The 25,099-nt window shown below is 40.0% G+C and overlaps 1 protein-coding gene across 4 annotated transcripts in view; it reads left to right on the top strand.

Moving 5' to 3' along the window:
* PTPN14 (protein tyrosine phosphatase non-receptor type 14) overlaps nt 1–25,099 on the top strand; it is a 120,584-nt gene that overhangs the window by 53,946 nt on the left and 41,539 nt on the right. For all 4 annotated transcript variants that reach the window (XM_054819873.1, XM_054819874.1, XM_054819875.1 and 1 more), the window contains exons 4-5: nt 22,611–22,708; nt 24,936–25,003. In XM_054819873.1, coding sequence (XP_054675848.1) covers nt 22,611–22,708; nt 24,936–25,003 — 166 coding nt within the window. The remainder of the gene's footprint in view (nt 1–22,610; nt 22,709–24,935; nt 25,004–25,099) is intronic.

Here is a 25,099-nt window from a genome sequence, read left to right as displayed (position 1 = left end):
CATCTCTCAGTCCAGGCTTTTAGTTAATTCTAGACTCCAGAATTTCCAGGGTTGATTAATATTCCTTAAAGATGATGGAAAGTCTTCTGAGAATACTTTAGCAAACACATAATCCACAAGCATTCAAAAGCCAAGGAATTGGTTTACTGAGATGGTTTACTCTGCATCTGACCCGTAGCATTATAGACTTTGGCTTGATAGCTGGTTTTGAGAGATTCGTCCCAAATCGAATATTCCTCCCTGCTTCCAGCAACTGCAGCCCCCCACACCTCATGTGTGAAGCGGGAAAATGATCCAAGGTTTTTAGGTTTTGTTGGTTGAGAGGAGCATTACTTGTTCGGTGGCTCTGAGGCAGTGTTCCTTAATCATATTCATTTGAAAGACCATCTGACTCTTCAAAACAATCTGTAGACCATTTTGTATTCTGCTGTTGTTTGGCCATTAGGACCAACAGGAGGAATCCTTGTACAAATAAGACAATTCATATTTAGGTGAAGCCATAATAATTTATTTATAAAATCATAACTTCTTTACATTTGATCATTACTGTTGGAAGTCTAAAATGCTAATTATGCCTGCAGGCTCCTGGATTTTAGTTGCCTGCAGGCGTTGGTAGTGGTCAGGAGCTCTTCGTGGTTTTGCTGGTAACTTTCTGTATTGCACAAGCCAAATGTGGATGCAGAAATAAGGGTGAGTAACACTACTCCAAGTACTATGTCCTCCAGTGATAAACACACTCTATGGAAACCCATCCATATGTGACATGCTGGTAGAGGAGTAGAATAGTAATCTAGTAAGAAGTCCATGCTGTCCTTCAGAGGTACAATGTGGGAGTGTCAGTTGACTTGATGAAGCTAAACGCAAGTAGCAGTGCTAACCATAGAGTTGCAGAGCAGTTGAGGTTGAAAGATACGTCTGGAGATCGTTTGCTCAGAGCGTGATCAGCTAGAGGCAATTGCACTAGGACTGTGTCCCGTTGGGTTTTGAATATCTCCATGGATGGAGAGACTCCACACCTTCTCTGGGAAACCTGTTCTAGTGTTCAGTCACCCTTGCAAATAAAGAAGGAGGTTGTATGTTTAGAAGGAATTTCTTCTATTTCAGTTTGTGCCCAAATGACCTCATCATTTCAAAGGTATGGATGGATATTGAGTGACTTAGTGGGTGAATGGGTTACCTGGTTTGGCCGTGTAACTGGTTATTGAGGACCTGTAGAGCTGCAGGTCTCTGTCACATAAACACAAGCACAGCCATGACTTAATGTGGGATGCCTGTAGTTAATTTGTAAAAGGTATTTCTGATAATATGGGAAAGAAGAGCCTGTGGGGTCCTTGGGAAAGAAAATGAAAAGACAAGATTGCCAGAGCAGTTTATTCAGATAACAGCTCTTTGAAGTCAACCTCTGAGCCCTGCAAGAAAAGATGAGGCAAAGAGTACTCTGGGGGACACATTGATTGTTGTAGTAGGTCAGATCTGACTCTGTGCCTTGCAGTTCTTTGCTTCTTTTTTACAAAATTGACCCTTGCTTAAAGATGCAGACATTAGTGGTGTGCGGTTTTTTCCCTCCTCAGACGAAGTGAAGTGCAACATTGGGACAGGGTGAGAAGTGCCAGCAGGACATCGTCAGTCTTGTTCCATGAGTGATTTTGAGTGCGAATGGTGAGGCTTCTCAGGATGGCTGTGTTTCTCCACCTGTGACGGAAGCTTCCTGTGGATGTCCTAAGGAAACGTACAGAAAGCAGCCACCAATCGTAGAGTACCCGTCTCTTCTTTCTGGTCATGGCAAAGAAATAAATGTTGCTGCTCTGCCTTCCTTTCAACGTAATAGCATTATACTCTTGGCATTGGGCCCTCTCCTAGGAGAGCTATTTTACTTTCTAGTCCTCTTATTGCTGTACTCTTTCTACTCCGTTTTTTGTTTTGGGTTGCAGCTCCCATCTGTACATATCCCCTGTTCTTAATCCTGTCTCCTCCAAGATCTCAGTGACTCCAACATCTCTCCAACATCTCCCCAACGTCTGCTCCTGGCATTCTACCTGCCCCCAGTCCCACAGACATCTTCCAGGGGAAATTATTAATTAAAGCCCCATGATAATTTTGTCAGGTGTCAGTAGGAGTTTCACCATGTTGTGATTGCTATAATTTGAAAATTTCTAGAAGAATCTGTGATAAACCAAATTAAAAAAACCCAACCAACCCACCAAAAAAACACCTCTCTCCAGGCTTGATGGCAACTACAGCAGGAGCCATTTGGGTGGGAGTATGGGGATTGGCACGTTAGCAAAAGGCATTTTTCATGGAAGGCTACTTAGACAACCTCTTTTTAGTCATCCAGCTGTTCTCAGAGTGAGAAGCCATCACAGGTGGAAATGCTGTGCATGCTTTTGGCATATTTAAAGCACCTGGGATCTGCATACTGTCTGATATAAAGCAGTCTTTGTGATGCCCTGTAGAGCAGATATTTGCATAGATTAGAAATATAAATCTGCCTTTTATTTTCTGCTAACTCCTCAGAGGGGAGGCATCCTTTCAACCATTTATTTAAAAAAAAAGTCTTTGTACAGTGTCTAAAGCAAACAAGCTTGCTTTCACTGTGCTCTTGTTCCAAAACCAGAAAACCCACACACTCTTGTAGCTTTCTGAAAATGTGGGTGCAATGCTGCTTTCTGCACAAGTATCAGACAATCCATGGCCTCTTTTTTTTTTCCCCCCTCACAGTTCTAAGGGAAAACTGAAGTTATATTTTGTTCCCTACAGTATCTCTATCTTCACACGTGATACTGCTGTGCCTCCTGTGAAGGAACGAAGCTGTGCTTTGCTCTGGTTTTTTCTTCTTGGAAGAAGCTTTCAAGTATCTTACTAAGTTGTCTGTACCCAATAATATCCAATGATGTTTGTGCTGTTGCAGATTGGGGCATTCTCCCATGAAATGAGAGCAGTTCCTAGTCTGGATGCCACCAGTGGGGCTGGGTCCCTGTGGGGCTGTGCATGGTAGGTCTGGTATGCACGACTCTGTAATGAGGGATGTATTCCAGCATCTGCACTGTGCTGCATTGGGCTTTTGCCCCAAGTTCAGCTGTCAGCTCTGCTTTTTCCCTGAAGAACATGCTGTACAGCTTTCCTGTGGAAAAAAAACACAGAGTGTTTGGAATGGGATGGCTGCACCTGCAAAGTGTGGGAATGAATGTGTTTGCAGGTGGAAAATTAGAGCCTGTGGCTGCCAGGCCTGTTTTCTGGAGGGCCTGTCAAAAATCAACCTCAAACTTATCCTTCTTTAACCAAGTGAATGTTTATTTCCTCTGATGTTTTGCTGCTTTATCTTTTTCTTCACCATTTCTTGTAGCTGTTTTTTTCTGTTTATCTTTTAAGGAAATATTTCTTCTTTGCAATTCCCCACCTTTCCCTTTCTTTATTTTTCTTCAAGTGTTAGGCGAAGAATTTTTAAACAGATGTTCTTCTAAAACATACAGAGCTACAGACTCTTAGGACTGTGTGATTTTTTAAATCACATGTGGATAAAGTAGAGGGGAAAGAATTAGTGTCTGACTGATTCATATTTGCAGGGAAAAAATGTTCTGGCAAATCTACTTTGTTTTTGTTTTAATAAACTCTGGACTTTTTTTCCTTCCCCTCAAAAACGTCCTCCTTAAATGTTTCACCTACTTGAGCTTATCTTTGCTTTTAGTCTGCTTTGCTTTATTTTTTTTGAACAAGCTAATGTTTCACATCCTCCTCTGTTGCTAGCTTTTAATACAAGTACAATCAGCTGGAGTTTTGTACCAGTCACTGCTGTCTTTACGGGGTGCTTTTAATTGCTGTGTTAAGGCTGGATATCACACATCCTCCTGTGCCAGCCTGGTTTTGTGGCAAGCTCGGTGATGTGCAACTCTTTCGGCTGTTACTACACTTCTAGTAGACCAACAGGATTTTTTTAATGCCAATGGTTCTTGAAAATTCAGCAATGCTCAATTTTTTTTTTTTTCCTATGAAAGTACAGAGAAATATCCTGCAGGATGGGAGGAGGAGAGAGATATATGGTTAAGTCAGCTGGGTTGGCAAAAGAGTGAGAACGGAGTGAGATATGGCAGGTGGGAAGGTGAAGTATTTAAAAAACAAAAGGCCAGAGTTTGGTCTCTTACACCTGGAGATTTGTCAGGATTTAACCATTCAGTATTACTAGTGTAACTGAGTAGAAAAAAAGATTGGTTTTCAGGCAGCAGAAACCTTACTGCCTTGTCCAAATTTGTCTCTTCCCAAGAACCTCTGCCATTTCATGTTTACAGTGTACTTCCCAGCACATGTTTTAAGAGCGTACCTGCTTTCTTGGAAAGATGGTATCTGGGGGCAGGCAATGTAGCTTCCAGAGAAATGAATGCAACCAGTTGCTCGTTGCTCTCTTTTCTGGGAAATGTCATAACTACTGTCAGAACATGTGCCGATCAGCTGTGCTATGCTTACGGAGCTCTGCTCACACCCTGCAGGAAAGGCCATGACACATTGCACTAGAAAGAACTATATGGCTTGTCCAACTGAAAAGATGATGCACCTCTTCACTAAGAAGCAGGACTGTTTTCTTCAACATAAATATGATATTAATCATCAGACTATTTCCATGTTTTTAACTATTTCTAGTTAAAAGTCTCTGTCGGTTTGCTTTGTCTGTTTCTTATATTGGACTGGATCCTTGCATAGCATAAACCAGTGTAGCTCCTTTCTTCTAATAGAATATTATCAACTTTATAATTATATATATTTTATATATATCATATTCCTGTTTTATAGAGAGCTATAGGTCAGTGGACTGTAATTTTAAATGATTCACATGAATTAAGACAATCACTGCTATACATGGAAGTTGTATCAAATGAACAGAAAAGGACAGGATGTTCTGTCAGAATGGCAGACCTTAGAAATGGAAGATAATTTCATTCAGTGAATCCTGTCAAACCATTTCTTCTCAGCTAAATGATTTAGAGAGTCAAATTACTGGATAATTTTTACAGGGAAATAGTGGGGAACAACTGTAAAGAGGCATGGGGTGCCAACTGACCTACATGTGGTGGTACTAATTATTTCTTTTCTAACTGAGGGACTAATATACAGTGCTGTAGGTAGGTGCTGTGTTGTGAAACTCAGTAAAAGAAGAGTTAGAGCAAGTACCAACGTAAAAATTTTATTCATGACAATATTCATGAGACACTGTGGTGGGGACTCCCAGAGGAATCAGCAGCTCTGGAGCTGAAATTTTATAAATCGACAGGAGGCAAAGAAATTTCTGCTGGAACAGAACCCTGTTTTGGTTTAGACTGCAGTTGCTAGCCTGCCTGACCCTACAGATCTCGATCCAGATCGCAGTCCTGGTGCTGATCCTCTCATGACTGGAACTGCACCATATTTCCCAAGGCTGGGAGAAAGGCAAGCTCTGGGATTCATTGCTAGGTGGAGGTAGTCGTGAACCCACAGGGAGTCCTGAGTCCCCAGGGATCCCAGCTCTCTTCTGTTGGACAAGATTGTGGATGGGTCCTGAAGTAACTTGGTAGTGTTGACCTTTGTGTTTTTTCTTCAGGCTGCAGGAATTTGGGACTAAACAGCAGTGCTCTCAGCCACCCCAGCTGGAGTCAGGCAGGGGAGCAGCTCTGGAACTGCTTGCAAACTAGATGAGTCTTAAGAGCCCTGGGTGGCCACCCAGGCTTAGACAGTCTGGGGTATTTGCATTTTGGTGCTCCTTTGATGGTTTTATTGTTTTGTTTTAATTATTAGACTTTTTTAATATTAGTGGCTACTGCAGCATAAAAACCCACACATTAGGTTTGTAGCCTGCCTGGTTGTAAACAAGCTGATACTTAATTAGCTTTAATGTTGTTTTTAGAGGACAGCAACAACAAATAACGTGCAGTATTTGCTTGGGTCTTCTTATGTTCGTATTATTGCAGCATATGTGTTGTTTTGCTTTTCAGTGATATTCTTGAGTTGGTTCTTTTTGGATATGTATTTTAGTGGATGTTTAAACTTTGACTTAAAAATAAGAACTCCTTCAAGGCAGGCCTAAGATTCAACATTAATTCCTTGTTTATAAAATAATTTGCTGAGGAGGGCAAACCCTTCTCCCAGCTGACTTTCTTCAGTGAATGGGGAGCTTGTTCTCTGAGTGTTGGTTATTGAAAGCTGAGCTCTTTGTGCCAGATATTTTAAGAAACTGTTGACGCCTAGATCTAATCTATTACATTATACTGTGCTTTTAGACCAGAAAGTGAATGTGTTTTCATGTGTGTGGTTGGGCAGTACATATGTAGCAATTCTAAAAAATAGTGTTGCATAACAATAAATACAGTGTTGGATACTTCAGCCTGCATTCTTGCTTTAGTGTGTTTTGAAGGCAATGGCTGTGATGGTTAGAAATGTTGTAACAGGAATGTCTTGGCATTAAGCACTATCACATTTACATATGATCATGAAGAAATAATACTTATTTTATGTTCTGGGGCTTATTCACGTGTTCTTACATATCACTCTCCTGATGGAAACTATTTGTATGTCCAATTTTAGTAGAAAAGATACTTGTGGAATACTCTAGACTTTTTATGGGGTCCTTTAAATGGCAACAAAGGTTACATTTTGAGTTTCTACTCTTCTCGTATGGTAAAGATACACCATTTACACACAGTGCCGGAGCTTCCTCACTGGTCTTAGGTAGACCAGCTTAAATCCTTCCATGCCAGTTGTGCTGGTGGAGGCATTTGCACTTGGGAAAAGGCACTTTGTATCTTCCTTTCGTGCCCATCTGGGCACATGTGCTGTTAGAAACACTTGTTGAGCCTGTATGTTGGTAGGGCGGCCTGGGCTTGCATTGAATGCTGAGCAGCCCTTGCTGACTCCTGTTAGGGGGTGAGGAATGTGGATGGCTTTTACCTTAGTTGGGAACCAAAAATTATTCTTTTTTTTTTTTTTTTTAAATTCTGCACCTTGGTAGAACAGTGCAATTTTATTATCCATGCCTGTGATTTTTATTACGTTAGGATTTTCCTTAAACTTTGCAGCTCTTGAAATGAGGTAATGATATGAATTTCAGTCTGGGATTTTCTTAGATGTTCAAAACAAAACTCAAACTAGATTGGTAACACAGCAATGAAATAAAGGCTTAAGAGATATAACTCCAAGTACTCTATAGCTTTCAAAAACCAGAAGGAAAAAGAGCACCTAATTTTAACAAATAAAGAAGTATCATTCTTCAATAATAATGTGGCTTTGAGGGGGATCGATTCCTGGCCTGTGAAACTTGAGAGATGACAGTACATTAATTGTGCATCCATTTCAGAAGTGCAGAGGGAGACAGATGGATAGAAAATGCAGGTATGTGCAGCAGGACAGAGGAGGAATCATAGAAGGGATCCATAAGGACCGTTGAGCCCAACTCCCTGTTACACGCAGGACTACCTAAAACTAAACTATATCACTACGAGCGTTGTCCAGATGCTCCCCGAACTCTGACAGGCTTGGTGGCGTGACCACTGCCCTGGGAAGTCTGTTCCAGTGACGAGCCACCCGCTTGGTGAAGAACCTTTTCCTAGTGTCCAACCTGCACTTCCCCTGACTCAGCTTCATTCCATTTCCTCGCGTCCTGTTGCTGGTCACCAGAGGAAGCAACTGTTTATGGTTAGGACACAGCTGCAAACCATCATGTTAAAAATGTGTCTCGAATTGCATAGAACAGTCAGGACTGAACCTTCATTCCAGAAAGAAGAGCTGAAGGTCCATGAGACTGTTTGAACCTGGTACTTAGGACATTTTGTGATCCGTAAAGAGAAGGAAATAAATGAAGCATTTTGAAACTTGCTTTGGAGGTCTAACCAACTTCTGATGCAGGGGAGAGAGTCTTCTGCCTTCCTGCAAGGAAATGAAAACCTTTTGAGTGGCCTATATGTTTATTCTGTGATATCTGACAGTTGAAAGGATGCTGAGCCTAGAAATCTGGTCTTCTGTTTTTATCAGCGATGAACTTGCTTTGTGTAGGAAGCTGTGTGTTTGGATGAGTCACACCTACTGCTTTTTGTTTCTAAGCCCGTGAGGAAGCTGTCCTCGCTGCTGTTAGCGATAAACACTTGTGTTACGTGGATCGCTGGCATAACCTGGAGCATCAGTTCTATTTAAATCCTGTCCGTCTTGGCCCTTGGCTTTCCCCTGTTAGATTTCCCAGTGCCACACGCACATGCGGTTGCGTATTCTTAGCTGTAGCAATTGTTAACAGTACTCATTTCGTGTGTGTGTGTTTTTATGGAAAAGCAGTTGAAAGTCTGCCTGGATGATCTGAACATGTCTCCCTGTTCCTGTTTTGTGTTTGTAGCAGGTTATCTTACATAGTGATTTTAAATCGTGCTGTAATTGGCAGTAGAACAACTTTATGAAAACTGCAATTTACTTTTTGGAATAGAGAGTTGCATCCTGCTTTCTTTGAACTGCAGACTGTTTTAAGGTGAAAGGATAAGGGTATGGATAGTAAGCTGCTGCTTACACAGCTGGAGGATTTGTCAGAAGAAGTTGTATTTATCAACATGACCCAGCTAGATCCACTCCTGCTTGAAGACTCTACAAGAAACCTTCAGCTACATATTTACTCTCAATGACTGTCAGGCTTAAGATAGGATGTGGAGATACAAAATGGCAAACAAAAAACTGACTTTGTTTTATTAAAGTTTCATTTCTAAACAGAAATAATATTCTGTAGACTCGAGATTCAAGTCTAATGCTTCCTGACAGATGCCATCACCATGATGGACAGGGGGCTCCCTGCCACTTTCATTGCCTTCTCTCTGAAGCAAAGACTGAGCTTCAGTCGGGAGGTTTCTGTAAACTTAGTGAAGAAGTTTCTGCTGTAGTGGCTGCTGAGAGTCATCTCAATAGGATCAGTTTTGACGGCTTTTGTTCTCTGAAGGTTGTTAGCGTATTGTCATCTTCTTAAACCAGACAGAGACAACTAAAAGCAAGTAGAGGGATTTTTTTTTTCCTGAAAGGCAGAATTGCTCATTTCATTTAGACTTCATTGCATGAAAAGAAAAGATAATTTGAACTAAATTAACTGTCACTACGTTTGAGGGGTGAAAAAGCTCTTTATTTCTTGGTGCACATACGCTTCTTTAAAGCGAAGATACCTTTTTAAAAATCTCTTTTCTCTTTGTTTCATTTACTACTGACATCAGGAAGAGCACTGAGATTACAGTACTTGGGGTTTTCCTGTACCTTAAAAAAATGAAACAGCAGCAGAAGCAGGAAAAATGTAGTTCCTTGGCTTTGCTATGCAGCAGTTACAACATATAAAAAAATTTGTAAGGACAATATTGTTTTCAAATGGGAATGCTACTATGTGCTGAAAAACCAGCAGCATTTCAGGGCATCTGCTACATTGTCTTTTCAGTGTTTCTAGTGGTCTCAAACTGCATCGAAGGGCTTGATTCTGAGCTGCTAGGTGGTGTTAGTCAGGTGTCCCATTGGGACTGGCCACAGGTAAGAATATTTAGGGTCTGGAAGCACTTGATAAGTGTGACAGTGGATGCAGTTCAGTTTCGTGGCTGTGTTGTTGCATTACATCAGTATAAATGTTGTATATACAGGGATCCCTCTGAACTGGTTGGTTGCACAGAGCAGAGGACTTGGTTTGTAGCAGCATGGAGGAGATGCAAGAAGTAATTTGCTAGCCTAAAGATAACCCATATTTTAATACACTTTTATGAAAAGAAACAAGCCCATGGAGTTCTAGTATCAAACAAGTGACATGCTGGTACTAGAACTGTTTCCTTTTGCTTCCTTAATTGAGGAGAAGAAAGAGGAAAAGAAAATAAACTCTTGTTGCCCATAAAGTAGAAGGAACATTTGCATAAAATGAGGCAGTTTCAAAGTAAAGGTCAAATAATGCTTGATTACTTATGAAAGCTTATCATCCACTTCACTTGCGATTGTCCTACAAAGGCCCTGCCCAACTTCTCACAGCTGGGTTCTGACCTGTTACATTAGGGTGTCATTAAGCCAAGCTTTTTTGGGAGAAGGCATTGTGCATGTTTATTAATCTATTTGTCAAATTTTTAGGCAGAAGAAAGGAGCGAGTTATTTCAGCAAATACCTATTTGTAATTTCTCACTTGTGGCTAGCAGTGAGGAGTTTGGGAGTTATTCTGAAAATTACTGAATACATAATGTCTGTTCTCTTCTGTGAAATTTTAGTATAATAGCTATAGAGATAGTTACTGTCATGGAGTAATTTTGCTTTCCCTAGAAAAAAAAATAGATGTAAACCAAAAAATTTAAGAGAGCAGGAGAAAGGATAAGAAAAGTGGAAAAATAGAAAACACTTGTCATCCCCAGCTGCTTGAGTCACACAAGTGCCCATCAGCCTTTATGCATCTCCTCAAATGAAGATGAAAAGGATCATTCCTCTTCTAATCTGTGAACCGTGCCGCTCACTGCCTTTGTCATTTAGGCTATTGCAAAGTGCTTGACTGCCTTTTTTCCCCCTTAAGGTGCAGTAGCAATGTATATCATTGCAGAATGAGGTTGCCCATTCATTAAGGAGCACTGTGTACACAGTGAATATTATGGTGTACCTCATAGGTTGGTATGCTGCTTCTGACTTATCTCCCAGTGTAGTTTAAGGCGCTGGTTTTGACAAATGAATATGTTACCTAGATTGGGACTAGGATTCTCCTGTTTATCTTCCCATGTGATGCAGTAGCAGTGACTAGCAGTTTCTACTTAGGGAAGTGCAAACTGCTACGGAATATACTACTTAGTCTTCATGACACAGACCAATCCTACCTCAGTCATGTAATTTCTCCTGATGAAGCCTCAAGAATGAAGGTTGCTCTAGACTTCCTGTGTAATCAGTGAGAAGTGGGCATTTCCACAGCGTGATTCAGGATTCCTCTGTTGTGCATTACTTTCTGCAGGTGATTCATTGTCTTTTTGTACTGTGTGTTTTGAAAAGGGAACCATGGCTCACTGGTTTTCTATTTAGAAGTCCCAGATAGATGTCTGAAATTTGGCTACAGAGTCAGAAAGAGGGTCAAGCTAGTAACAGCAACCTGTGAGCAAACAGACCTGTGCTTTTTGATTGGGGTTTCTAACTGCTTTTTAAATTTTGAGAATTCAGTAGGCAGTGGAAATCTTGGTTACAGTAGCACTGCCAGTCTTTGATTAAATTTATTGAATTTTGATGGTTGTACTGCAGGCTGAAGCAAACTTTTTCCCTTCTCTTGTAGCTGAGACACAAACCACAAAAACTAGTTCTGAACATACCCTTTTTCAGGGAGCTGAATACCTTTAATATTTTTTTGCCTTGCTGGCAGGGTATAAAGCTAAAGGAGCTGCAATTGGATGTCAGTACAATCCTGAAGTCTGTGAATGTGTTTAAAAGAAGCATTTGTGTGGAGGCCCTTATGCAGCTGAAAATCTCAACAAGAATTTGGCAGAAATCTCAGTGTCGGAAGATGGCAGATTCCTGTGCAGTGAGATGTTTACTGGTTCACTGTTTTATCTTTGGCAGCTGGTTTTGCACTTGATATCTTCAGCTGTTTTTGAAGCTTTTACAAAGAATAATTATTCATTTTATGAAATCAATCTACTTTACCAACCCAACAGGGCACTGATTCACATATTTCTCTGCAACATCCTGTTGTTATCAGAGCTGTGTTCATTTTTGCAGGGTTGCATCCACTGGGACGTTAGAACTTCCTGGGCCATGGTTTTATTGCTTGATTTACTGGTGCGTGGGGTGACTGTTTTCAACGATTCCTGTGAAAACACTAGGTCACCAAGCGCTTTGGCAGGTGGAAACAACCTGAATTTTCCTGTTTTTGGCTGGCAGTGAGCACTAACGTAGGTCCTTCAACAATCTTTTCCCGGGAATATGAACTATTGATAGGTGGCAACTTCATTGTGTCACATTTCAAGCAGTGTTTTCTTATTACCAGGGCAGATTACTGTAAAAGACATTAGTGAATGGGCTTTCTCAGACATTGATTATGTGAGGCTGGGATACTACCTTACCTAAAGGTTTTACTGATAGGGTTTTTTTTAATGGGTACCTTAATTTCACAAGCAAGATTTCACTGCAGGCTACTAGAGCTGTTTGGGTTTTTTGGGGTTTTTTTAAAGTTCAGGTTAAGCACACATTCTGTAAGGTTGAACGTGTTCACTTGCTCTTTGAATAAAGTAACCCCTGAATACACTTGCATGCTGCTCTGCACCCACAAACCAATCATTTTGTGATGTGCTTCTGGATGCTTACATATGCATACCGGTTGTTCACTGGTATATGTGTTCCCTCTGTTCGATTTTGCATCAGTGCACAGCGGTACATTTAACCAGAAAAGGCTGGTGGACTTATGTCATTCTGGAGTTTAGAGCCTAGCTGGAGGAGCATATTTAAAGTACATATAGAAAAATGAGACAGGGTTTATGGGACGTATACAATATGTTTTATTACTCCAACTGGCATAATGGGGTGGAGGGGAGCACGGAACAATCAGAACTCTTCATGTTTGTTTTGTGTCCAAACAATAATTTAGAGTTATGCCTGTATTTAGCTCAATTTTTAAAGAGAGTTATCTATTTATTTTCAGTGTTGCAGAGTATGAGCTAGAGTATACATATGTTCTAGTTAACTCACCACATTTTTTTACCATGATATTCTAACCTGCTTGGCCATTAACCTGGCTGGCTACCAGAAGAGTTTTCAAACTGTTGACTCATATTGCTTCCATATGTAACTTAAACCACCTTTTCCCACAGTGGAGACAGCTTGAAGGTGAGCTGCATTTTCTTTTCAGGGCAGGGAACAGCATATTTTGAACTGAGTCAACACATATGAGTAAAGGAATTAAATCTAAGCTATTATTAACTTTTGGGGGTCTAATCTCATTTTTGCTGAAATTTTTCCAAATCAGGAAAGACCAACAGGGTTTTTTTGTGCTCCTCTTCCCCATGAGGTTTAGTAGTCTTCAGCATACATAACTATGGCTCATCTTTTCATTTTTACATCTCTATGAGGATGGATCTTCACAGCTGCCGTTACTTTTATGCCATCTAAGGATTTGCTCTGTGTGTGTGGGGCCTGATGTTTTGAGGATGTGACTAATTAAGTGGGAAATGACACATAGGCTGCATGCCATGTCATCTTATTGAGCACCTATATATAGGTGGAGCCTGTGTGTGGTTAGAGCTTCCATTCATAGTTGGAGCTCATGTTTTGTGTCATGCAGCAAAGGAGGGGGGGTGATGGCTAGTAGAACTGCTCTGCAAAGGGATACAGAGTGGTACTCTGCAGTGTTGGTTTTTTTTTTTGGGGGGTGGGGGTGGGGTGATAGGGTGGAAGAATGAGAGTACTGATCTTCCTCTACAGCGTTTGAGATCTATGTATGAAAAGCAGTATGTGGCATTGCTGCAATTCACCTACCTGACTCAGTTCTACCTGGTGTTGGTTTTAGTTTTTTTTTTTTTTTTTAAATTATCAAAAAAGAAAGTGAAGCCATTAAGAAAAAATAGTCCTCCTGTATTGTAACCTTTGGATCTCTGTAGCCAAATGCAAGCATTTTGTTCAGCTCAGGAGACTTGAGCATGTAGTTGAGCGTGTATTTAAGCTTAACTACGGGAGTAGTCTGAAGTCAGTAGGACTGCCATGTTGAACAGCAATACTTCCAGCATGCGCTTAAAACCCAAACCAGATGGATGCGTGGCCATGTGGCTAAGAAACTTAATTCCCAAATGTTTTATTCTGCTGTTTCCATGTAATATTTATGCTTGCATTGAATGTTGTTTTGCAGCTGAAAACGCTAAAATACAGATCTCTTTGCGTTGTATAATTTTGATTGTTTTGCTTTAGTTTTGCAATCCCGTTCCAGCCTGTATGAGGATGAAAGCTATGGTGGTGTCACCAGGGCCTGCTTTTGCTGGACTCCAGCTTGCAGAGACCAAACATAGCCTTGCTGAGAGATGGGGCTTGGAAGGCAAGAGAATATGGCTTCCCCATTTTAAATTTTTTTTGCTGTTTTTTACTCTAAAAGGCATGTTGGAGTTTTGTGCTGTATAATTCTTTAGGCATTTGGATTAACTCTGATAAAATTATAGGTGGTTGTAAGGGAGTTTATTGTGCTTATAAATTGTACTGGGGCTCCCTGTAATTTGTTATAATTAATTCAAGAGTTCAAGGGCAGAAAATCAGGATCAGGTTGTGGCATGCCTTCCTTTCTTGCTAAAGCATGCCATTACTGGCCTTTTTATTTAAGGTTTAACTTTGAGTTTGTGGGTTTATTTGAACTTGGAGTATCCAAAAAGTATAATACACTCTTAACAAAAAGTACAAGTACAGAGGATGGACCTGTTGCGGTTGGGGGGTTCCTTTTTAAATATAGAGAAATTGGTGGATACTGTAAAGCTGCATTTGCTGGCTAAGCCTCTTGCAGGAGGAGTGCGTGTTTTGGAAGGCTTGTGTCATGTCTGCGAGCCACAACAAGGCCTGGGTGCATGTCCGTGCTTGTGGCCCATCAGCAACGGCAGGTAAAGAAAAACACTTGCAGAGCGCTGCTTTACAATCCAAGCTCAGTCTTTTGCTGCCAACAAGAGTGCTGAGTGTGATGCTGTTATCTTGGTCTAACTGCTAAGGGTTTCACTAGCCATCCAGTTAACACTGGACACCAAAGAGCCATGACACTGATACTAGGGTATACTGAGAGCAGCTGCTTATATACGAGAGGTTATAAAGCATGTGTTACCCTCCTACGCAGTCCCGTGTCTGTTTGCAATACATATTTTATTTTCTTTTTTGAATGCTCAATTTTGCTGCAGAAATTTGACTTCATTGACTGATTCACACCAGAAAAAAAGCTTATTGCTCCTAAAATCCTCATACTTTGTATTTACATTTGAAATCTGCCACCTGTGTAAAGAGTTGGTGGAGGTAGAGCTCTGAAATTGTAATAGACTCTATCTTTTTGGGAATGCATGCAAATGAACAACTCTTCAGTAGTAAGCTGATGAAATAGAGGTGGTAAACAACAACTAAGCAGTGCAAAATTCTGATCAGACTATTTGTAGGTGCACAAAGGTTTTCCTGTTCTACTATCCTTAGCCAGGAGTTGACTGTGTAGGTGGACCTTAACCTTTGGAAGACATTGACCTTTGGAGGGAGCTTCACTGGTCAGATGTGGTAGCTTACCTTTCATTGTGTGCCTCATTGCAGCTCATGGAGCAAGCCAGCCATTGAGGCAGCGTGTTAGTTGTCCTTATGTTCACAAGTTGCACATCAAAACAAATGGAAAGTGACCGTCAATGTGAAATGAGCCTGGTTTAGCCAAATCCCCTTTTCTCCCCTTTAGCTATAAACTGTTGCTTTTAAAGAGAGCGAGCGAGCGATGTGGAAGTAGGTGATAGGAACTGTGTTTTTGATCTGTCCTCTTTTTTCAGTCCTGCATGTGAAAATGATGCTAACCCAGCATTGTTGTGTCTCATTAGGAAGGGGAAAAGGAATGACACAGATCTTTCCATGTATTTAATTTATTTTATTTTTAGTTTCCGTCATGTTTTCCATCCAGTTGCTGGAGGAAACCAGGATGTAGACAGTTGGATGCTGCTTTTGAACAACCTCATTTCTCAGTTACCTGAAGCTAACCTTGACCTACCTTATAAGGTTGTTATGGTCAAGGAGTTCCTACGCTAGAAACTGTTATGCCTGTGTTTTTACTATTTCATTGTCAGTTTGAGTTTCTGAAGGAATTTCCTCCTGCCTGTGTGACAAAGGCTCTTTCGTCTCCTTCCCTTTTTTTCTTCCTGGCAAGCCTGCTGATCTTTCTGAAGGTCTGTGACAGGGTGTGGTAGACTTGTTCTCAATAATACCCTTCCAAAAGTATTACCCTTTAGTAGTGGAAGCATAGCCATTGCTTTTTATATTCTACCACAAATCCCAGATAAATGGCTATTGTCTAGTACTGCGAAACATCAGACTTTCACTGGGAGAGAAGTTGATGAAATTCCAGAGGAGCGAGCTGGAGATGTTCTGTTTATCAACACCATCTAATTTTTTTACAATGGCAAAGACAAAGGTTTAGCACTGCGTTACTGACAATGACATCATCAATGTATGTACCTCTTTTTTTTTTTTAAAGTGCCTTTAGATTAAGATGTGCTGATTGAATCCTTGCTTCTAAAATGTGTTTCAGCATGCTCAAACCCAGAAATCATAACACCATCTTTGCCAATATACTGAATGCTGTATCTGAAAAGACCAGTCTTGTCTGCCTGCCTGCCTTTCTTTCACGCCATATAAAATCCAGTCCAAGTTTGCAGTCAGTTTTGTTGCAGTATACTGAGTGACCCACGTGAAATAAGCAGCATCCAGTAAGTAGTGCTCTGGATAGAGACTTGGGAACAAAACCTACATCTCCAAACCTACCTTGGTTTCCTGCCCAAGTTTATACAAGTAACTTCACCAGGCGTGTGCCTCAGACACTCTATTTATAAAATTAGGCTAATACTCATTAATACTATTTAAAGCATGTTTTTCTCAGAAAAGCAACCAGTAAGAGTTAAGTATTATTATGATTGTCTCAAATATGTAATAAATAAAAATAATGTTTTGGTCATTATCAGATTCCTTTGCTCATTGAATAGCTGAGTCATTGGCTCATCTAACTCAAAGGCTGAGAAAATATGAAAGACTCTGTGTTTAAAGTAAAAAATGGGTTTCTCTTTAAAATGTAGCATATAGGTAGGTAACTGTTGCTAAATAGTATCAAAGCAAAGATCATGGCAGATTTTAAGGTGTGAGATGAACAACAGACACATCAATATCAAAGCCAATGCTTAAAATAATTTTACTAAATGATAAAAGGCCTCTGTTCTAAAGAAACTACTTCCCCTGTGGGCAGATTATTGCATAAATGTACATTGCAGCGTCTTTGCTCAGAAGCGTATTACCATACTAAGATAAACCCAAATGAGCTGAGTCGGACTGTTGTTGTGATGCAGTGAGACTTTTATTGTGTTCCTAATTTTAGAAGATCATATTGTACTCTAATTCCATTTTTTTGTTTGGTTTTGGAGTTGGAAAAGAGCTGAAGGTCTTGAGCTAAACCACTTGTGGGCCAATCTGTTTCTCCTCTGAGTCTCAAATACCTCTTATTTTGGGGATATGAAATGGTAAAGCAGTTCTCATTTCCTCCAGAGAAGTTAAACTACATAGCTATGCAGTTATCCAATAGATAGGCTTGACGCCAAAAAGGTACCTAATGAGTTATAAAAAAGTTAGTCATGCCACTAATTGCATCATTAGAAATGATTTTAAAGGAATTGTACCTCTTGGGTAACTAATACATGTTTTGTAGTGCTTTGTGTATTTTGAGATACGCTCAAGGTAAATGTTTATTGGTATTGAGACTGTAATGTATTTATTCATACTGGCTTGAAATTTCCAGAAAAATATATTGATTAAAAAAAAAATATTAAAAGTGTTTCCTGCTGCACTAGAGATAATGTGTATATTCCAAACCCTTCCTGTTCCTGATGCACAGAGAAGGAAAGTAAAACCAGGGAAAAATAACAAAAATCCAGACTGATCACAGCACAGCATTCAAACACTATTAATCCTTATTATCTCGATCCCGTCACCTTTTTGTATAAACGTATAGATCTATGTATATGTATGAAATATATATTTAGACTGTAAATCCCTGGGGCAATAAGCATTTTTTGGTCTGTTCTTGTAAGTTTCCTAGCAGAGTTGGATGCTGCTTGATTACTAAGGCTACCAGGTCTGATAATATTGAATAATTATTAATGAAGTATTTGCCTTGCAGTTCTTTGTGGAAGTCACTGGTAGGAAAATTGTGAAGATACAGTGCACCAGGGCAATTACTCTGCAAAGCTACTCCATGTTCTTAGTTTTGTAAAACATCCTTTAATTTCTCTTGAAAGATCTCACTTCCAATGTTGATCAGCCCAGGTTCTGCATGGCTTATGACATCTGAAACATTGGTAGTTGAAGAAATCAGTAAAATTATTTTCTGCATATATAAAACAGCAACAGAGGTTATATATTGGATAAACAGTGGTGTTGGAAGGGTACAATGAATTCAGTGACACTATACAAACACCCACGTTCTTTTTTTGAAGTGACAGGAGAACAAACACGAATCCTGATCTTGGGAGGTCTGTGCAGAATTGTATGGGTGAACGGAGTTTCTTCACGTTTACACAGTATAGCTGAGTCTGAATCTGGGTGTTGCAATTAAATTTTAAAACAGTATCCTTATCTCCTGTTTACTAATACTATTTGAGGGGTTTTTTTCACTGATCTAGTATGGATTGCTAAAATGCAGATGTTGATTCTGGAGTTCAGATATTGTCTCATAGTTGTCCAGTTGCAGCTTATTTACTTTATAAAAGTGTGCTTTTTTGATGCAATAGATGCAAATATACTTTTAATGTTTTCTGTGTTGGCTAAATAGAGTTGTGGGAAATGATATCCTTATAATTATGGCTTTGTTCAGACTTGTTGTCCACTCCCATTCCCCTTGGAATTAGCTACAGGCTGGCAAACTGTAGTAGCCTTTATTACATAGAATACAGAATAGCTCTGCTAAAAATGTTTAACCCAAAATGAGCAACGAAGGTGAGAGATTTCCGCTCTCAGCCCACTTGGCTATGGTGGTGTCTCTTCTGCCCCGCACTCCCCTAGTATGCCATAATGGCTCTGCAATTAAAGCTTTGCAAGTCTTAATTTTGAATTTTTTGCCTTTTATTATTTGGGGGTGCAGATTGCAAACTTCTCTTTTGTTCAGTTTCCATATGCTGTCCCAACTAAACCACCTAATAGGAGGTTTATGAAATGCATGTTTTTATCTGCTGTTCTGGAACAGCTTTCCTCAATGTATCTATAGCTGAATAATTTTTAAAATGTTTGATTTCCCTCAAATTATAGATCTACTTCTGCAATCCAAGCGAACAAAGAGCAGTCTCAGCTAGCATAGTGACATAATAACAGCATTTAACATAATTTCAGATGGAGGAGCCTCAAATCCTTGACAGAATATGGGCCAATTTCTCTTCTCCGTTGTCTGGGCAGAGAGCCTGACCACAGTTTTGTAGCACGGCTGAGCCATGAATCTGTGGCTGGTAGAGCTAATAGAGCATTCTAGCAGAGCTTCCTCCAGGGTACACTCCTCCTCTTCCTTGACAGTGGGATTAGCCACTCCAGTTCCTGCCTTGTGAAAGGACATGTCCCAGTTTGTGCCTCATGTGGCCACAATGAAAGGAGATGTCAGGGGACGCCTTAGGTGGCTGACCCTTGGCACTGCCAGTCCAGGGGTAAAGATGAAGCTGGTACAGACCGTAGGTTTCTGCCTCAACCTTCTTTGGGTTATCTTGGCACTTCTGTTGAAAAAGGTGTCAGAGCCGTAGCAGGTGATTGATTGCTTTTCAGTGCCATTGCCTGTAAAAGGTGACAACTTTCTCCATGAGGTTTTTCCTGATGGATACATTAGTTAATGTCAGAGAGCTAATTATATACATCTTTTAAACTCTTACTGCGTGTCAATCTACAATATATAATAAATCCTAAACTTTTATTCTGCTACAGTGTTAGTAAATGCAATGCTGTACCATAATATTGTGGAATATTCCTATTAAGATTTTTAAATGTGATCTGTTCCTGACAATCAGGGTGAAACACCTGTAAGTGGGCATCTTTATTGCAAAGTGGGTGCTGACTGCTGTCTTAAAACAATTTTTCTAAAGTATCAGTAACTAAGATTGCAACTAAAATCCCACATCATTGTTTCTTTTGAAAGTCTTGATCCTAATATTTGATACTACAGTAACTGTATTGACATGGTATTTTTGTTGATGCTTACCTAAATCATCCTTTCTATGGTTATCTATAGTTTTGTGGGCACTGTGATTGAAATCATGACTCCACTAAAGCTGGTGACATTCTTGACTTCTATAGAGCTAGGATGTCACTATAAGTTTTTACGTTGTTTTGACTTTCACATAGTCTCTTAACTTCATGTTTGTTTTAACAGCAGCTCTAACTTCATGGCAGATGAAGTTCTGTTAGACTAGAATATGTAACTCGTGTGTATATGTAGCATTGACATAATTAGCCTGCTAACAAGTCTCGAAGACCACTTGCTCACCTGCGTACTTGATAAAGCAGCTTATGTCAAGCTTGTATGAAAGCGTGCATATTTTCAGAATTGGGATTTAGTCATTGCAAAGAAGTGGAAACAAGCTGATTTGTCTCTTGGACCGAGCAAGTGTGAAACCTGGGGCTGAAGCACAGGGCTCCAGCTGAGAAGCCGTATGCTTTTTACAGTGCGCCTCTCAATAAAATTTCAAAATCCCGTGAAGTTTTAATCTTCATTAGGCTGTGTGAAAGCCAAATTAAGCATTTTAAATGAGATTATATTTTTCCTGTTTGAAAATGTTGTTCTACCTTTTGTAGGGGAGAGAGGGGAAGAGGAAGCCTAAGACCAGTAACCCAACAATTACCTTTTAAGTGCACATAAAAATTGAACTCCGAAAGGAACTTCTCAGACATGAAGAATATGTGCGGGGGCCTTCCCTGAGAGGATTTCTCTGCCCTGTAGTGCTTGTAGCCTCTGAACACCCTGCTGCCTTGAGAGTACCGGTCTGGTCAGAGCATTGGTGCTGTCTAGTGGCAAGTTACTGTATCTCACATTGCTGACGGAAGAGTTAACTGAAGAAAAATGTAAAATGCTGCATTTGATTAATAGCCCTCAAAACATGTCTTGGGTTATGCTGGTTTTGAAGCACCAAGGTATTTTCTAATGTGTCCACACAGAATTAAATGGTAATATTTAATTAGTATAGTTAAAGCAGTGCAGTCCCTGTAACGTGGGTGTCATTCTGTGAAGAAAATTAACCCTCTCAGCTGAAACCAGGACAATGGGTTACAGTGGTTCTCCTTACCAAGAAGGAAAGGTTAATTGTATTGGTACTGGGAAGGTGTCTTATGCGTGCACACACACACATCAGAAATTGTTAAAACAAGACCGGAACAGTCTCTTTGCTAGTCCCAAGAGCTCAAAGGTAAGGTCAGTTGTGGTGTGCTGGTTGCAGCCAAGTCCAGTTAGGAGTTTACTGCCCCCAGTCTTTCTGACAGCTCTTTGCTGTCTGCCTTGCAGAGGCTGCAGTTGCTGAGACTGGCTAGCATGCTTGTGTACTATTTCTTTCTAGCCCGGTTTATGTCAAGCAATTATTTTTTAAATCCATGCCATTTTGAGGGTATACCCTTTGTGTTAGAGGGGGTAAGCTGTCATGCAGCTGAACAGAGCAGTGACCTCCTAACCTGGTTCAGCTGCAGCCAGAACAGCATGTCTGGTCACAGCCTGAGAAACCCCTTTGGTTTTGGGGGTTTTCTAACTTGGGCCACCCAGGTGCATCAGTTACTATCAGCAAGTCTGGGGGTTGGGTGCATGAGGCTGAGTGCACACGTGGGCTGTGGCTACGCTGGTACGGTACTTCTACCGTTGGGCTCACACCCGATAAGTTGTTGCATGTTGGCTGAAAAGGAATTGTGTTTCATCTCAGTTGGGACAGGTTACATATGTCTGCACCAAAAGGTTTAAGCTGATGGATGTGAGATCGTTATATCGCTGTAACTCAACTGTATTTGATTATTGGCACATCAGTGGCCGTATGGTGTCTTTGCAATTGTGGCTATAATTTCTTCAGCTGCCTGTTTTGCCCCTGTCTGGTTTTACTGCCCATGCCATGCAGGTAGCTCAAGGGAATATGCATCAGTGCCTGCAGAATAAAAAGTTGTGACCCATTAACGAAGCTGTCTCCACTGGGCTTTAACCTGATACGCTGGAGGGACTGGTACATATCCCTGCTGCTTTGGCCAGCTCTGCTATGGGTCTCATCCAGTTCAGTGGATGGGAGGGATGCATGGATGGGGACACTAACTTGTTAAAGCTTTTTTGTGGAAAGCTTCTTGTTGGTCTTCATCTACTCTATTGCAAATGTAAGGTGAAATGTGTAAGTTCTGTCACTGTGGTTAAAACTAACATAGTTTATCTTGTTATTAGTTACTGTGGATCAACAAGTGCATCGTATTATAAGCTGGGTTTGCTTGATTTGTGTGTCTAAGTCATTCTTACAGATGGGAGAATGGGCCATAGTTAAAGTTGTGTCAGTAGGCCAAAGTATATTGCTAAAATTATGTTTCTTCTATCAAAATGGTGACGCTGGAGCAAAAACAGGAGAAGAAATATGGAACAGCCTCTTTTTGTATTGATGGTTGCATGGTCTTTACTAACCTCTACAAAATTTATGGAGGAGGTAATCCCAGCAGATGTCCCTCTTCACGGTGGTCTAGGGAACGCAAATTAGAACTTAATTTTCCTTTTCATCCGCCTGGAAGCATTACACATGTAAGGATCATATTGATTTGTTTTGGTAATGTGGAACTTCTGAAGACAGGCACAGACTGCTGTTTAACAGCCTGACCTGTTTGTGGTGAGTTTTTCTTGCTTTCAGCAGTCTTTTGTTCTGTAGAAAATGTACAAACATATAGATGTTCTAATTTGTGCTCTTTTTTGTTTGTAGATATCAGTATTACCTACAAGTGAAAAAGGATGTTCTTGATGGCCGATTGCTTTCTTCATTGGAGCAGGGAATTCGACTAGCTGGTTTGGCAGTGCAAGGTAAGATGATGTGACCTGATAGCCCTCTTCCAACATTGGCTTTTTTGATTTGTTCTGTATGTTGACTGGGCACTAACTAAGGCCTTGTATGACTCCTACTCACAACAGCTGGGTTTTCTGTTGATTTAAAAGTGCATAGGTGGACTGCCATTGATGAAACACTCATACCCTCAGGGTAGGAATGATGGACCACATCACAGAGTTCCAACTTTCCTATTTCTAAAATCCATGTTAGTAAATCTGAACAAAACTCCAGTTCTTCCAACCCCAACCACGGAGTACTGTGGAGTAATGAATTTGCTTCACGTTCTCTGGTTTGAAATGCAATTACATCAAAGAGCATAGCAGCAGCTTTAATTTTACCTTTAATTAAAAACTCGTTTTGCTGTATAGTGTTATCTGAAGTATGAAAGAGCACATGACCATAATTGTTATGTGAGTTATAAATTAATAAACTACTTCTTACAACTTGATTTTTATTCCAAGCCTTCTGAGGACATCGATAAAAGTGGGATCACATAATGTATGTGGGCAGAGGAGGAAGCCCTGTATTTAGAGAAAGTGTGTTTCAGTCCATCCACGACTGACTACGAGAACCTAAGGTAGAGTTTCAGCAATCATGCTCTAGGCATGTCCTCTGATGAGAGGGAAGGGGGAAGTATATATATATAAATAGCAATCACGAAGATTTGACTCTTGAAAATTAAAGGTTCAGTGGAGAGTAATGCTAATATGATCTTCCTTAGGCCAGTAGAAACTCCATTTTAGTATCTTATTTCTTGGTTAAAAATTGAAGAAAAAATGTTTCCTGTCAAATCTTGAAATGTTTTATTAGTAAAGGAAAATATATGTGTAAGATTCCATACTGAATCTTGCAATTTAGATAAACAAAGTTTTTGCAGTGGGCAGTTTAGGGCTGAACACATACTGAATATGTTTCTCTGGTCCTGTGTTTTTGGAGCGTTTTGCTAACTTTGAGAGTGAGTCAGTCTTTGTAAGCAATTTGAAGTAATCACTTTTATTCTGATTTTTCTATATAATCTATTATATTTCAAAGACCATTGCATCACAATGCTGCACCTAATCTTGTTTGCTTTATTTCTAACCTTGTATTACTCCCTTTGTCCTTTGCACGTGATGCTACTAAAGGTATTTGAAATACTTTTTTTTTTTTGAACTTACAGACTCTGTTTCATGTCCATTTTGATTTCTTTCTGTTTATGTTAAAACATAACTCTGAGGTGAAAACAAAATGAAACTGCATTTTTTGGCATCCTGCAATACGTGAAATTGTCTAGAAGCTTTGAAAGAATGTTTAGCTAATATGATTTATGGTGGGAATTTCCAACTTCTATAATATGAGGATCTTGTAGATGGCGTTTGATCCAGTTCAATTAATGTAAAATAAAAACCTCCTGGCAAGATATTCTTTTGATATAAGCTGTTGTACATTTAACAGATAGATAAATATAGGCTTTGTTTTGTTTTTTTAACGTAGTTTAGCCTTCAGGAAGCATTTTCAAGACTCAATGGTTTCAAGGATATTTAGACAAGAATCCTCAGCCCAACATACGAGTGTGAGCATGGGGATCAGTACTCTTAAAGAGATGTAGAAGAAGTAGAAAAGCAAGTAGAAAGGTGTGTGGGCCGCAGTTAAACTGACATAGTGCCTGTGTTGTTATATTGGCTGTAGAAGACCTTTCCTCTCCCCACAAACCATGTTGGCTGTTGACAATTTTTAATAGAATTGGCTGGTAAAATTATGCATCTTTTGTATAATTGTGTAGAATTGTAGCAGAGATAGGTTTTTTGGTTTTTGGTTTTGGGGGGTTTTTTGCCTGCTCAGGGCTGGAAATGTTGGAGAAGTAAAAGCGTGCACCATTTTTTAGAGACTGAGCAATCTCAGCCTTGTTAAATGGTGGTATTAGTTCATAAAGGATACAGAAAAAGAGACTCTTGCACTCTTGATGGTTAAGCATTGAAAATGGCCATAATATTAGGGATCAAAGGAGAGAAATTATTTGTTGGATGTTATTTGATCTCTAGTAATAACATTATTATTTTCAGACCTCCATGTTAAAAGCTTAAGTACAAGCAGAAATCTTTGTGCTGGGTTGTGGCTTCAGAGGGAACTCACCCACTTGAAATTAAGCACCTGCGCAAAGGTTGAGTGTGGTCTTCACATGCGTGGAAAGTGCTAAAATGTGTAATTGTGTTGTTTTTTCAGCGGATTTTGGAGACTATAATCAGTTTGAATCTCATGACTTCCTCCGTGAATATGTCTTGTTCCCTATGGTGAGTTCCTTATCCCCCCTCTTTTGTGGTCTTTTATGAATAATTTCTCCATGCCTCAGAGATGGCTTTGTTGATAACACAGTAAAAGCACCAGCG

Source organism: Grus americana, chromosome 3, assembly GCF_028858705.1.
Source record: "Grus americana isolate bGruAme1 chromosome 3, bGruAme1.mat, whole genome shotgun sequence".
NCBI lineage: Eukaryota > Metazoa > Chordata > Aves > Gruiformes > Gruidae > Grus > Grus americana.
The sequence above is the reverse complement of the archived record's forward strand: the minus strand, read 5'-3'. Positions and strand labels throughout refer to the sequence as shown.